Source organism: Chanodichthys erythropterus, chromosome 17 (genome assembly GCF_024489055.1).
Source record: "Chanodichthys erythropterus isolate Z2021 chromosome 17, ASM2448905v1, whole genome shotgun sequence".
Classification (NCBI taxonomy): domain Eukaryota; kingdom Metazoa; phylum Chordata; class Actinopteri; order Cypriniformes; family Xenocyprididae; genus Chanodichthys; species Chanodichthys erythropterus.
The window spans coordinates 26,959,511-26,975,095 of NC_090237.1; the positions used below are offsets into that span (position 1 = coordinate 26,959,511).

Genomic DNA, 15,585 nt, shown 5'->3' on the forward strand with positions numbered 1-15,585 from the left:
GTAAGAAATGCACTGATTTTATTGTTGTATTTGGACATGTTGGTGAAATAAATGTTTCAAGAAACATGATGCTTTACTTGCTATATTTATCTAATGTTCAGGGTGTAAGCTTTATTGTTTGTCTTTGTCAACTTGTTACCCATAGATGTGTTTATAGACTACACTGTCCCCTTCTATTCCTTAAGTAAATATTTACTTTTACAATATGCAGTGTTGGGTTACAAGCATTACAAGTAACTTGAGTTATGTAATCAGATTACTTTTTCAAGAAACTAATAAAGTAACGCATATAAAAATAAATATTGAGTTACTTTTTCAAATAAGTAATACAAGTTACTTTTTCACATTTATTGACTGACAGCTCTCCTGTCTCCATGTTGAGAGACATAAAGTGCAGAGGTGTTGTGTGTGATGTGTGAAATTGATGGTTATTGTAGTTGCCTCAAAATGAATAAAAACAGTGAAATGCAATCTTAGAATTTTAGAGAATTTTAACCTGTAATAATTAACTATATTTCACAAGTTTGTTTCCTCATAAAATCTTTAAGCTAATAAGGTTAAGCGTATTTGGCTTGCTGTCCGCTGTGGAGGGGCTCGAGGAAGCAGCTTCAACTCGAGCTTGGATATACCCCCCAGGGACTACTAGTGCCTGGAAGAGGAGTACGATAGATGAGATGCCTAAATTATGTGGTGGAGTTGGGGAGGTGGAGGGATATCGAAACAACTGTTGTCAGAGCAGGGTGAGTAGCTGCTTATATGCTTTGGATGTAATTGAAAGATTGGGGTTCCCTCCTCGAGATTATATTTGAGTTTCACTAATTGAAAGATTAATGGGTTCACTCCTCCCGAAATTACGTTGTGAACTTCACTAAATTACACAAATATACTTTATGTATTTAATCTTACTTTATTAACCATTGTCTTTACTGCTGACCTTCAATGATCTAATTCAACCATACTAATAAGCAGAAATAAAAGTTTTGAACTTTCTTCTCCTGTATACTATTCTTCTTTGATCCAGAATGTCAGCAGAGCTGAAAGGTTTGTTTGAGCTGCGCCCTCTACTGTACAGGCGTAAATATGCATTTCCTTCAACCTGTGACTTATTCATTTCACTTTTGGTGTGAAAGGGCCTTTACATTTGACAAAAATAGAACTTTTTGTTGTTATTAAAAAAACAAACAAGCAAGCCCAGCCCAGGTGAGAAAAAGTAACACAAAAGTAACGTAACACATTACTTGTCATAAAAAGTAACACAATTACTTTTTAGGGACTAATGCAATATTGTAATGCATTACTTTTAGTAACGTTCCCCACACTGACAATAAGTGTCTACACTTACAAAACGTACCAGGGTAACCAAAGGGATCAACATCAACCAGGTATCAACAGTTATAATATTTAACATTCATACATAGTCTACATGTTCATTAATCAGTGTCACAGTGGACTTTATGTTGTACCTGTGCAATTATTTTAGCAGCTCGCATTAATCAGTTCAAATAAGAGAGACGATTGTAGAATTTCATCTGTTTTATTGTCAAGGCTAAACAGCCTTCAGTCAAATTGAGAAAATGACAATAGTTGTGTACAGTACATTACAGCAAGCGAGAAGTCGTGAGGCACTGGAGTAAATATTGAGATGTGCAATGGAAGCTATGAGCAGATTCCTCTCTGATTGGCTAATGCCTCTGACATCATAAATGGATGGATCCGAACTGGAAATAAACAGTTTGATCAGACATTGAAAGTTTAAGTCAGTAATCAATGAGAAAGAACAGCTCTGGAGAAGCGATGATTAAAAGTGTTCTGAGAACGCGGAGATCTTTCAGTGGTTAGTGAGTTGTGTCGGCTGGTGTGCTTATCATGCATTTCATCTACCTGCGAAATTCCCCTCTGGAACAAAGAACAAACAAAATAAATATTGTTATGATTACAATCGAAACTGCTGTATAATCATGACATTTCATTTTACAATACATTTAACAAGATTAAATTAGTCTATGGCTGCATCCAAAATCACATACAGTACTTCCTTAACATATACTGTAGTAGGCGAAAAACGGTATGTGACAAAATAAATAGGTCCAAATTCACAGTACTCATAAAAGAGTAGGCAAAAAGTACTCGATGGACACTTAAAGGGTTCACACAAAAATGGAAATTCTGTAATTAATTACTCACCCTCATGTTGTTCCACACCCATAAGACATTGTTAAATAAAGTCGACGAGACTACAGTGGTTCAACCTTAATTTTATGAAGCGACGAGAATACTTTTTGTGCGCAAAAAAACAAAAACAAAAATAACAACTTTATCTTCTCTTCTATGTCAGTCTTGTACACTCTTTATGTTCTGCGCTTTCAGGTTCCACGTCCTACCTTTCTGGATCTTGAAATTGGTTGTTAAATTGCTGTCTATGGAGGAGTCATATACCTCTCGGATTTCATCAAAATAGATCTTAATGTGTGTTCTGAAGATTAACGAAGGTCTTACGGGTGTGTAACGACATGAGGGTGAGTATGGCAGAATTTTCATTTTTGGGTGAACTAACCCTTTAATTGATGCTGTAATGACATCATGGCGAATGTAGTACGTATTCGCCAGTATTGCATTTGTACTATTTAGAACATGCGCGGTCGTTATGGCTGTTTCTCAATTCCAAGAACGCAGAGAACGGACTTGCGTTCTCGTGGAGTGCGGTCTTGCCAGGCGACCTTGAAAGAACGATCTCGGAAGGACGCGAGGACAGAGAACGCATCATTTGAGAATTGAGATGTGCTGCGATCTGCTCAACTGACCAACTGACCGTTCCAGCATATTATAAGTGGCTAATGCAGAGTAAATACAACATAACATCACAAACAAATGTCATAACCTGTTCAAAAAAATATTTCATATAATTATAGACATTGTTTTCATATAATTATCTTTTTATTTCACCGCGTGTATTTATGAAAATGAGTTGGCTGTTATGCTTTGTCAATGTCAATAAAAATACTGCAGGCTTTCTTCAGGTTATCATTTTATTAAAATTAAGCAAAACAAACGGTTTACTTTCACGAGATGTCACGTATTTGCGAACTTGTAGCTGGAATCTCACGAGAACTTCAAAGCTTAAAGGCTTCCGTACGTCGACCGCCGCAGCGTCTTCTGGGATTTTTAACGGTTCGATTCCCTCAAGTTTGCATTCGATGCATCCTCGATATCAAGAACACATCCGGGTACTTTCATGCGTCCTCCGTTCTTGCGTTCTTGCGTTCTTGAGTATTGGAATGAACTTCGACGGTTGATGATGACGTAAAGCAAGAACACAAGGACGCAAGATCGCTGAAGAACGTATATTGAGAAACAGCCATTATGTAATTTCTTATTCAAAATAAGTACCTACTCAAGTGAGTAGGGGATTTCTGACGCAGCCAATAATTGATCTAGTACCTGTTTGTCGGGGCGTGGTCAAAAGCGGAGTCTATCCTCGGCTATTGGGAAGACGACCCACGCCAATCCGGTCAATCGGAACGCTGACTCGTCGTCGCGGCAATTCAACCGCCTTCCTGCAGACATAACGAAAATAACCGACATTTCCTTCAGATTACTGACTATTTGGTCACTCACAGTCGTGGATTGCCGTTTTCTTCCCGTTTTCTTCACATAGGCTACTGCCGAGTTGAAACACACATCAGCCTTTAGAAATGAAGCTAAGGTGAGTATCGTAATGAATGGAAATTACGGAAGCCTATTTCCGCAAAATAAGAAAAAAAAAAACATGATTTGGTAAATCATAAAGTTGAGACATACCAAGTGATAGGTCACCGTGATTTTGCCAAGTAAGACATCCTGGATGAACATATTTTGTTGATCCTGGAACAACATTCCAGTCTGAAAATTTAGTCTTAACCCTATTCCTACCCATAACTTATCCCTAAAATCAGAGGGGAAAGATAGGTGAATTACATTGATGTAGAAGCACCTAACCCTGGTTGTAAACCTAAACTTGACATAAACAGTAAACTTGTCCCTCAAATCTGATTGGTTGATTGGAATATTGTTCCAGGATCAACAAAGATGTCCATGAGCGCGGAAAGACCATGGTAAAGAGTTTCCATTAACTTACAGATTTGCGCAAATCTTTTGCGATATTTTCTAAATATTGATAAAAAACCTTATGAAATGAAGGTGTTTTCATTAACCCATGTTATGCGACTAAAACGTCTTTTTTCCCTCTTGTGATAAGTCATTCCAAAAACCATGGCAACCGATGTTGGTAGGTAGCCAATATTTTTAATCAAAGGAGACATGCATGTTATCCAACCATTTTTGGCAAGGAAAGCTCCTTATAAGTACTTGGGAGCAGCCACCTATCAGGTATTTCTGGGTGTTTCTCCCTCCTATTTGCTTCGAGGTCTTGATAAATTCAAATTGTGGCATTTCTTTGTTGTTTAAATCCAGTAGTCCTGTAAGACTTTTGTCTTTTATGAGCTTAATGAAGAACTCTTGTCTTTTGTCCAAACATACCGCTTTCTTTAAAGAATAATTGACTTTTACATACAACAGGTGACCTGTGCATGCGAATTGCCTGAGAACCCACCTCATGGGAGTGTAAAACCTTTTTTGCAATATTTGGGAGTTTTTGCGAAATTGACATGTTTCCATTGGGCATATTTTCAATTCGCAATTTCAATTTGCGCAATTTAAAGGGTAATGGATGTTTTTGTTGATCCTGGAACAACATTCCTATCCAAAAAAATAGTCCTAACCCTATCCTCAACTTTACCCTAAAATCAGAGGGGAATGATAGGTGTGTAGAAGCACCTAACCTGGGGTGCGTTTCCCAAAGCGAACTATGGTCGCAAGTTCCATCGTTACCAATAGAGTTTAATGGGACTTACGACCATAGTTCACCAGTGATACTTTGACATAAACGGTAAACTTGTCCTCAAATCTGGTTAGTTGATTGGAATGTTGTTCCAGGATCAACAAAGATATTGATACAGGAACTTATTGTACATGGTGAAATCATGTTCGCCCTATTAAGTCATAGTGACTTAGTATGTCATAATTATGATTTACTAGAGCATTTTTTTTCTTATGTGGCAGAAATGGGCTTCCATACAAAATAGAAATTTTACAAGTTGTATGTTAATATGCTGTGGTATATAAAATGTACACTATGCACATTTTACAAATGTTCTGTACACCGGAATGACCTAGCCTACTACATTACATTTGCTAAAATGAGAATTGGGCCTATATGACTGCATGAAATACTGTATCACACACAAAGCAATGGACAACTTAAAATGCACTCATGCACTCAACTTGACTTTCCATTTCCAATGTGATGAATGAACTGGAATTTCTGGGATGATTTTTAACATCTTTTTTCACCATTATTTCTATGGAGGACCAGGGGTGCCACTTAAAAATAAAAAGAAGAATCAATTAATTAATTTAATAATTCAAACATAAAAATGTATATAAATGATTCACTTTTTATATCGGCAAATTAATAGACATATTTAAAGTTGTTTATTTAATTCCTGTTTTTAAATGTAGTTTAATAAAACAATACATTTTAAAAATCTTTTTTGAATGTATAAATAAATAGACAAATTTGAAATGGGATATTTAATTCAGTTTTTAAAACGTAGATCAATAAAACAATAAAAAGTTCATTAGTAAATCATTTTAAATGCGCATTTAAATCGCTTTTTTAAAAAGAATTTGGCAAACGCTTTTCTTTCTCTATTTGTCAATCGAGTTGTAAAATGCCATTGGACCGTACACACGTGGGAGCAACCAATCAAATTTCACCTCAATTTGAAGAGCCAATCCTCTCTCACTTGTAACACTCACTGTCATTGGACAGTTAGTACGGTGACCGGGAGGGGACATGTTCGGTTCATTTAGCTTTGTCGTGGCCGCAACATATAAATTCGTGGAAACGTGATAATATGTCGTGGGTTACTTAATTAATTAATATTATTTTTATTGAATTAATTAATATTAATTCGTGGGAACGGCCACGAGATCGTTTTGTCGAGGAAACGACATCCTTATGTGGTATCACGCCATATAAAGTCGTGGCCTCGATATCATAGGTGAGGGAACGATTTATTTTTCTCATGGCCACGAGTTAAATGTGTAAACAACCTGCGTGACCATCGCAACCTGGAATTATCACAAATGGACAATGCCATAATATTTTTAATTAAGAAAAAGAACGGAATTAAGAAATTATATTAACGTGCATATTATTATTATATGAAGTTTATAAATCAATGTTTAAATGTTGTACATTTTAATCCCACCGAACAGTGTTTTAAATCCATTCACTTATCGTTTATTTTTTATTTAATATTTGTATATTATTAGTTACATCTGTATATTCAGGCTGCGATGTGTGAAAAAAAAACACCTTTTTTTTTGTTTTTTTGTTCGTTCGTTAAAAACCACAGTAGAGCTAAACTATTTTTGGCAGCTGTTACAGAAGCATTTTTACAAAAAAAATCTGATTTAACTTTGAGATTTGAAGTATTAGATGGCCTATAGCTTAGATATTTGCAGCACTACAATGATTTCTTTAGATGGAATATAAGCAGTCATGTTAATTTTTCTGAGTTTTAACAACAACGAAGTCGGAACGCTCGTCTGTGTTTTTTTACTGGTTGAGTTGAATGATGTTAGTAAAACTCAGAAAAATTAACACGACTGTCCAATCAGCCGTTATACTGTGCTCGTGGCGCGCACTAAAGAATTGCATGAGCAAATGCGCCGGCGCACGCTGCATAATTACTTTATTATAGCTTAAATAAAGCGCAAAAGAAACTATGAGCAATGACCTTCGGTGTTCTGTTAAGTCATGAAATTACCAAACATGCGATTAAAGCTGTCTCAAAACTGTGCATGCATGTATTTGTTGACATGGTTTTAAAGCTATTATCCAATTTGTTGGCCTTTAAACGTCTTAAAAATGTACACCAGGGAAATCTAAATTTTCTCGGTCGAGCATGCCCGACATCCTTATGTGATACCACATAAGGATGTCGTTTCCTCGACAAAACGATCTCGTGGCCGTTCCCACGAATTAATATCTTGTGGCCACGACATATTATCACGTTTCCACGAGTTTATATGTTGCGGCCACGACAAAGCTAAATGAACCGAACATGTCCCCTCCCGGTCACCGTACTAACTGTCCAATGACAGTGAGTGTTACAAGTGAGAGAGGATTGGCTCTTCAAATTGAGGCGAAAGTTGATTGGTTGCTCACACGTGTGTACTGTCCAATGGCATTTTACCACTCGATTGACAAATCGATAAAGAAAAGCGTTTGGCAAACCGACAAAGAAAAGCAACTGGTAAATAGAGAAAGAAAAGCATTTGCCAAATTCTTTTTAAAAAAGCGATTTAAATGCGCATTTAAAATGATTTACTAATGAACTTTTTTATTGATCTACGTTTTAAAAACTGAATTGAATATCCCATTTCAAATTTGTCTATTTATTTATACATTCAAAAAAGATTTTTAAAATGTATTGTTTTATTGTTTTATTAAACTACATTTAAAAACAGGAATTAAATAAACAACTTTAAATATGTCTATTAATTTGCCCATATAAAAAGTGAATCATTTATATACATTTTATGTTTGAATTATTAAAGTAATTAATTGATTCTTCTTTTTATTTTTAAGTGACACCCCTGGTCCTCCATATATTTCATCTGACTGATGATTATGACAAAAATAAAAAGTTGGAAATTTTTACACCGCAATGAAATGATGAGGTGTAGCATTCTACTGTTTCACTTACTATTTAAAAAAAAAACACTGAATACAGAGTATACTGAAGTATTCAGTAAGCTAGTTTTTCAGCACTATTAGTAATAGCTTATTACTCATAAGGTCAATCTATGTTTGATCAATGGATATTATCTCAAATTTCGCAGCTTATGATTTTCCTGTAAAATGGAATCATACTGTATGATCTCACACTTTCTTTAGAAAATGTCAAAGTCTAGTTACAGAATCCAACATTTGCTTTCAAGATGAATATCTTTACTGAGGATCCATGGAACAGTCACATTATGGAGGGCTTTGTGAGATTTCATCGTGTTTATCAGGCTCATGAGAGATGGATTCGGGTGTAGAGATTTGATAATGCATGGTGTGGTGCTTTCTCTGCTGTTCTTGGCTTCTGTCCTGATCTTATCAAGTGCTGAAGATCATTTAGATAGAGCCTTGTCAGAGCCTCAGGCCATGCTGAGTTACACTGCGTGTTCCGTCCGGCAGGAAGATCAAATCATTCACAGAGATAAAACAGTTTTGATCATTGACTGGAAGTCCGATGCTACAGTCATCAGCACAGTTGGACTGTCCGTTCCCGTAAGCCAGTATCAGGCACTTATTATGTCATACAAAACCTCAATCCACCACACTACAGTGACTCCACCCAAGAAATAGAAGTAACTTTAACTGTGGGCTACAGACAAAACATTAATTGCACTTAGTGAACTGTTAAAACACAAACACGCTCACACAAAACTATCAAGCTGTGAATGACAGACTTCAGCCAATAAAAACTGTACGTGTTTGAGTCATGGCCAATCAAAGCTACTTATGGTTCATCATCTGTTCGGGATCACAGCAAAAAATCTAAACTGTGTTTTGTACATTTTTCAGACTTAAAATCACAAAAATTCAGTGATTTAGTTCATTTAGACAATGATATGATGATAATATTAAAAAACAACAATTTTTACCAAACACCAATAAAGAATCAAGGTGTCAGTTTACAAATGTATTTGAAAATGTTATTTCTATTATTATAAAAATAAAATTCATTTGAAATATTTTAATCATAATATTTTATTATTTATTCCTCTTATAAAAGTTTACTCTTGTTCCCTACCTTTGCTTGTTGCTTTTGGGATCCATGGTGCTGATTGACAGGCGGTCAAGAGGCGTGTTGGATCCGGGGAAGCTCCGTTTCCTCTTGGTCTCGATGACATCGTTCTCCAGTCGGACCAGCTGGTCGTGCAGGAGGTGTTTAGCGTTCACGGCTCCTGAGGTCTTCTGCTCGGTTTGGCCTTGCTGGACACCGCGGCCCTCCACCACAGATGATTCCACATACTAGATCAAAAAAGGTGAAAATACATAGTAATATTCAGTTTTCAAAATTGTCAGTAAAATCACTGTCTCACCAAAAAAATGTTCTTTTCCAACTCATTTAACACCATTTTAAGGTGGTAAAGAGCTTGTACACCTTAGAGACCAACTCAAAACTTTTAAGATGCAACTTGGTTCCTTCTATGTCATATTGAGAAACGGGCAGAGTGCCAGACTGGGTGACCCAGTGGTTCAGGCCTCAGACGGGCAGACAGGTAGCTCATGTTCATAAGGAGCCTCCTGTGGTGGCTCTCTAGGGGAAACCCCACTGTATTTATAGAGCACTCAGACTGATGACAGTTTATCATCTGTCACTTGTACCAGTTAATCACATCATGCTGTGTGTGTCTGAAGACAGGCAAGAGTGAAGTTCCCTCACAAAACACATACTGTAATCTAACCTTATTCTCTCTCTCTCTCTCTCTCTCTCTCTCTCTCTTTATATCAGCGAGCGCGACCTGGACTTACCTCTGGTCTTTCTTGGGGTATGTGAAGACTTTCCACACTGCAGTGGAACAAGGTCAGTGTCAGCAGACCAGAGAGCAGCACACATCCACAGCCTAGCATCTACAATACAATATTAACAATTTGATTACTGACAATCATATACAGTACATGTATACTCCCATTTAAATGTTTGGGAAAGGTCAGATTTTTTTTATGTTGAAAAGAAGTCACCAAGGTTGCATTTATTTAATTAAAAATACAGTAAAACACTGATATTGTGAAATAGTATTACGATTTAAAATAACAGTTTTTAATATATTTTAAAATGTAATTTATTCCTGTGATTCAAAGCTGAATTTTCAGCATCGTTACTCCAGTCTTCAGTGTCACATGATCCTTCAGAAATCATTCTAATATTATGATTTGCTGCTCAATAAAAAATCATTTTTATTATCAATTTTGAAAACAGCTGCTTAATATTTGTGTGGAAATCAGGATACATTTATTTTTAGGATTATTTGATTAAATAACAGCATTTATCTGAAATAGATATATTTTGTAACATTATAAATGTCTTTACTATTTATTTTTGATAAATGTAATGCATCTTTGCTGAATACTAATTTAGTATTAAAGTATTGATTTCTTTTTCAAAAAAACTGACTGACTCCAAACTTTTGAACGATAGCGTATATGTATAGAAAAATGCATAGTAAATAATCTATAATTTAATAGGTCCTTTTCATCGACATTAAAGTGAAATAACATACGAGCTTGATAAAAATGCTCATTTTAGAAGAAAATTTCAGATGGCACTTAGAGGCTTTTGCATCTGAAGTCTTCATATAGCAACATAATTGCAGTGATTAAAGATTTTATGTCAGTGCATTGTCAGTTGAGCGTGCACACACACACTCCAGCTTCAGCACCGTGTTGAATTACTGTGATACAGGGCGGTGTTTACATTCATCCAGACTCCATCTGTGAAAATACACTCTGACTGGGCGGTCCAGCAGCCGCGAGAGTGTGAGAATGCTTCTAACACACACCCTCTACACAAACACATGAACTCAGCCCAAACACACACTCTGACCTGCACCCCTACCTGTGTGTCCCCAAAACACACTCTTAACCAAACTCGCAAAAAAAAAAAAACCATCCTCATGACGGGATTTCACATTACTGTCATTTCGTATTACTTGAGCAAATGTTTTATAGTGCTGATAAATTTTTACAGTAAATATTATATTTAAGAGAACACCATTATGTTATCTCTTTCTTGTTTTTTTTATTATTTTTCCAAAACCACCTTATTCAGATTATGATGATGCACTGTATCCTACATTTTGACTGCCGTCTGCTGGCAGTTGTGTTGAATTGCAGTGCACCAGCACCATTAGAAATTGCATTAATCTTTATGAAACTTTCTTTTAAACATAATTTATTTTTAAAGTACCTTTAAAAATATATAAATTAAATAAATGCCACTGACTGATAAAAAAAAAAAAAAAACCTCTATCACAGCTCTACCATAAACAGGTTACAGATAGATAGAGAAAAATATAAACAAAGCTAGATGTTACATGTGAAATTCTGACATTGAATCATATAATCCATTATTTTATTTTGCCCTTTTATTTATTGTCAGATGTCATTTTTAAAGGAGTATAACACATTTTCTCACCAAATATGAACACCTGACGCTTTTCTTCCTAGACATTATTCAAAACTTTTTGGCAGGATTGTATAGTATCTTTCTGAAATGCAAAAATAATGCATTTTCACTTCTTATTTGACCCAGAGTGTCCCGTCCTCAGTGTTTCAGGTCTGGTGCACTGAGCAATGGACCAGATGCGGCGCCTCTCCTGCCCCACGACTGGGGAAATGCATTGTCCAGCAACATGGGCTAACTTTAGCATTTTCCGTCCCCAAAAATAAACAACTCCAGCCATCTCCCATTGCCCACCCTGCATGCACACACACACTCACTCTCTCAAAGACACTCTCAACGGTTCTCTGGTATCAAACATGATTTCACACCTCTGTGTCACAATTGCAGCAATGCAACATCAACAGGATGTTTCCGATACTGGTTCATCTATAACCCTGGAGCTCAAACAAATTCACAGTTGCTTATCAAACAGCAGATTCTCTACCAACTAACCAGCATTATTCTACAGCAACCCCTAACAAATGTCTTTAAATACATCTTCGACACCTGTCTGCTCACCTTTCCACCCACACACACACACACACACAGCCCTGTAGGAACATGAAGCTTGGTCTTTCTCCAAGGCTCCTTACCCTTAATCTGATTTGGTTTCAGTCACACAGGGACGGACAGATGGACACTGTGCAGTTCCTGGAATTTCTCACGTTCTCTGCCTTTGCTGGTTCCTGCTGTTGTCTTTCCCGGTTTTATAGGCTCTCGTCGGGAATCTCCACTCCAATCGGTGGTCGCGATTGCTGTGACATCATTTCTGCAGGTTTTCCACTGTGGCTCGCCCTGAAGCCGCTCTCCCCAACTCTCTCATCCTCATTACGATTACAAACTAATAGCAACCCAAGGGAGCAGCTGGACACGTATGAATGTGCATGTACGTGCCACTTCTGTCTCTTTCTGTCCTTCTTTCTTGGCTTACACGCTCATATGACGGCCAAAAGTGCCTGGAAGGTCAGCTTCTAACTGAGAACCTGCTGTGTTTCCACAGGTTTCAAAGTGTGTGTGTGTTGTAGTTCAGTATGTGTAGGTGGTTTATCTCTCTCTGGCGTACAATCTAATCTCTTGTGTATAAACTATACTGTATCTGGCCACATGAGTGTATTGTGTCTTGATGGTCGTTGATGACCTGCATCTTGTAATTTACTCACCTAGTCTTAACTGGGGAAAAGTGCTCAGATCTCTCTCGGTCTGAGAAAGTTAGGTGGCGTTAGGTTGTGAAGAGTTCCCCAGCAGACTGCCTGTTCTCACACTATATTTATCTGCACTCACAGAGCTCATCTCTCTTTACTCCCACTGTTAAATAAAGAGCAGACCAGGCAGGCCTGTCTACCACACCAAAATTTCCACAGAGACCCTACAACGATCCCCCTCTCTCTTTCTCACTCTCTCCCTCACTAAGATGTTTTGGAAAATCAGAGGACACCAAAGAGGGAAAGCCAGGAGACGTGTGTGTGTGTGTGTGTGTGTGTGTGTGTACAGATAGAATCAGAAGGTCTGTGCCTGTACCGGAGAATAATTGTATTTCTCTTTCATAGCTCAAGGGACTCAATAAGTTAAGCCTTTTTTCCCCAATAATTCCTTATGATGTAATTAGACAATAGACAAATGAACAACAATTGTCATTTGACAACATACAGTACAGAGCTAAAATGAAAGTGGATTGCATGGCTATGATTATTTGGGCTTGGAATAATTTGGTGAAAAATGCTTGAGCTGGCACTGAAATTGACTTTTGATTGCAGACTTGTATCAAATCTGTGCATACTTTGAATAAAATCTGAAGGAGGTACTTTTGAGATTATTGGGAAAAATCTGAGAAGCAGCAGGCTTAAAGTTGCAATGTAAGGGAAGGAGCAACAAATCTTTTGATCCGTATTTTGCCATACATCCAAAATGGGATATCGAAAATAATATAAAAATGACGGTTGTTGATTGGGTGGAGGCAGATCTGTATACGAGTCGATTGTAAGAAAAGGCAGAGGTTTAAGTCGACTAAATGGTTGCAGAAGTCCAGCAAAAAAATCAACAGAGAGAAGTCTGTCATTTTCACTGGGAGATCCGGACATTTTGATGAAAAATTCCAAGGTAATTAAAAAAAAAAAACATATGCATGGATGAATCATTTACAATAAGATCAATAAAATGAATTTAGAAAATAGAGGATTTTCCATTTCATGCTAACTTTAGGCAAATGTGTACATTAGGAATCAGATCTTGAATCACTTGATTCATGATGATTCATTTGTGATCTGGTTTCAGGGTGTAACAGCTCACTGGTGGTGAAGATTTTCAGGTAGTAAACAACTTCAATTCTGGTATGTTCACATCACAAAGCTATATCATACGGCTTTATTATTTTTATGATAATTTCATAGTGCTTTTTGAAAGCTCCTATCTCCAACAGCAATTGAAAGAGCAAACACCACATTATTCAAAATGTTTCCTTTTGTGTTTTACAGAAGTAAAAAAGTCTTGGAATGCTTTTTTGAATAACATGGCGGTGAGTAAAAGAATACATTATTTTCATTATGGGCGAACTGTTCCATTAAGATCTCATTTATTTATTTTTGTCCAATAGGCATTAAACAGAAAATGAACAAGATGAAGAGCAAAATGCATTATGGCATGAGAAAAGCAAGAGATTGAATGAAAGAAACTGGATGAAATGAGAGAACGAGAGAGAGGAAACCTGTTTCTACACTTATTGAGATGTGGATCTGCAGTGTTCCGTTACCCAAAATCCTTAGGGTGAGCCCAGATCTGTGTGTATAGCGACCAGACTCAACACAACCCCATTTAACTATAATCAGACATGAAGATATGTGTGTGCGTGAGATCGTATCTGTGTTTTTGATCACTTATCTTTAAGTCCATCGATTGGCAAGCTTCTGTCCGGGATTCTTACATCCAGGTGGATGTGAAATGAACAACATCTCTTTAATTGCACGCATTTGCTGTTGCGTGTGTGTGTGCAACCGAATATCTCTTGCAACTCTGCCATTTAACGTTGTGTGGTGTCGGAAGCGTCTCCATGACGATGCTCTTTTAAAAGAGGAAGACCGTCATGTCTGGCCCAAGCTCTCAGGATCCCCATGCTCTCTTGAACATGATAGCTTTCACAGTGATCCAGGCGTCGCATGAGAGTGCAAGTCATTTTGGGAGTTTTGAAAGATAATTCTTGGGTGCGCAAATGTACGCAAGCGTTCATTTCGTCAATTAAGTTACTAACAAAAATGTTAAGATGAGAGATGAGACTGAAAATGTGCATCATGACCTTAATGAAAACATACCTTTGACGAAAATAAGAAAAAAATAATAATAACAATGTCTTTTGAAGAAGAAACATCTAAAAAGAATATGACTGTTTCATATAATCCAATGAGAGTTAATAAAGGATTTTGTTGTATCTTGATACATGTTTAAAAAGTTTGAATATTTGATTTAATTTTGCACTTTTTGTCAACTAAATTTGACTAAGAATGAATGAATATGACATTGACTATATAAAGGATGATTAAATATAAAGGAGATCAAAAATGTATACACATTATGTGTCATAATGAAGAAGAGACCAAAAAAAAATAGTGAAAACACACTCAAAAAAATAACTCTTTGAACGAACATAAAAAAATCATGGAAAGGATTTCCACATGATTAAGTTGCTTTATTTCAGCATTATGCAATTCTGTTATTCCAATTTAATATACTTATGTTGGGTCAACTTAATTTATTTACCATTTACCATGTTTACCATGGTTGGGCACAGCTTAATTTAATAGTGTCAGCCCAACTAATTTGCAATGTTTTGGAAAATAAATAAAAAACAATAAATAAATAAATAATAAATTGTTTTACTATACATTGATTTTTACAATTAATTCTTCGTTTAATTTTGTGATTTATATAACTTTTGTGATGTTCTGTGTTAGAAATCTAGACGTGATACTGGATTCATCCTAAATTGTCTTAACCAAAAACATTGTAAAGCCTAAATTGATCATCCTAAATTGAAGTCCATTGGTAGCAATGGTTATATAATTAACATAGGCTTACAATGTTTTTGGAAAATGCAACCCAGAGCATTACCACAGTGATGATTTACTTATTAAAGTCATTTGAAAGTTTGTTAGCAGGTCCTCAACCCAAGCACAAGTGCAACAATTCACCACAATGGTAACCTTAAAACTATCAATTAACAGAAACTTTTAAATACCAACATAATAGAACAGTAAACATTAAAAAGTTT

General features: G+C 36.3%; 1 protein-coding gene across 3 annotated transcripts; it reads right to left on the minus strand.

Annotated features, from left to right (window-relative positions):
- Positions 1-1,592: 1,592 nt before the first annotated feature.
- Positions 1,593-12,087, minus strand: ostn (osteocrin). Of its 3 annotated transcripts, XM_067366203.1 has the most exons (6): positions 11,301-11,407; positions 9,638-9,736; positions 8,913-9,133; positions 3,439-3,554; positions 1,882-1,896; positions 1,627-1,718 (listed from the first exon to the last, which is right to left on the minus strand). In XM_067366203.1, the coding sequence occupies exons 1-4, from the start codon at positions 11,334-11,336 to the stop codon at positions 3,470-3,472; spliced, it is 441 nt and encodes a 146-aa protein (XP_067222304.1). In that variant the 5' UTR covers positions 11,337-11,407; the 3' UTR covers positions 1,627-1,718; positions 1,882-1,896; positions 3,439-3,469. The 3 variants fall into 3 exon arrangements, with proteins under 3 accessions (XP_067222305.1, XP_067222303.1, XP_067222304.1); XM_067366204.1 differs by lacking the exon at positions 11,301-11,407 and adding an exon at positions 11,921-12,087 and having other exon boundaries at positions 1,593-1,896; XM_067366202.1 differs by having other exon boundaries at positions 1,593-1,896.
- Between the last annotated feature and the right edge of the window lie 3,498 nt (positions 12,088-15,585).

Coding starts and splice junctions, on each gene's coding strand:
- ostn (XM_067366202.1), bottom strand. CDS start 11,336: ATGTCTAGGAAGAAAAGCGTCAGGTGTTCATATTTG. Junction 9,737..11,300: donor GCGTCAGGTGTTCATATTTG/GTGAGAAAATGT, acceptor ATTGTATTGTAG/ATGCTAGGCTGTGGATGTGT. Junction 3,555..8,912: donor CCCAAAAGCAACAAGCAAAG/GTAGGGAACAAG, acceptor TTATGTCTGCAG/GAAGGCGGTTGAATTGCCGC.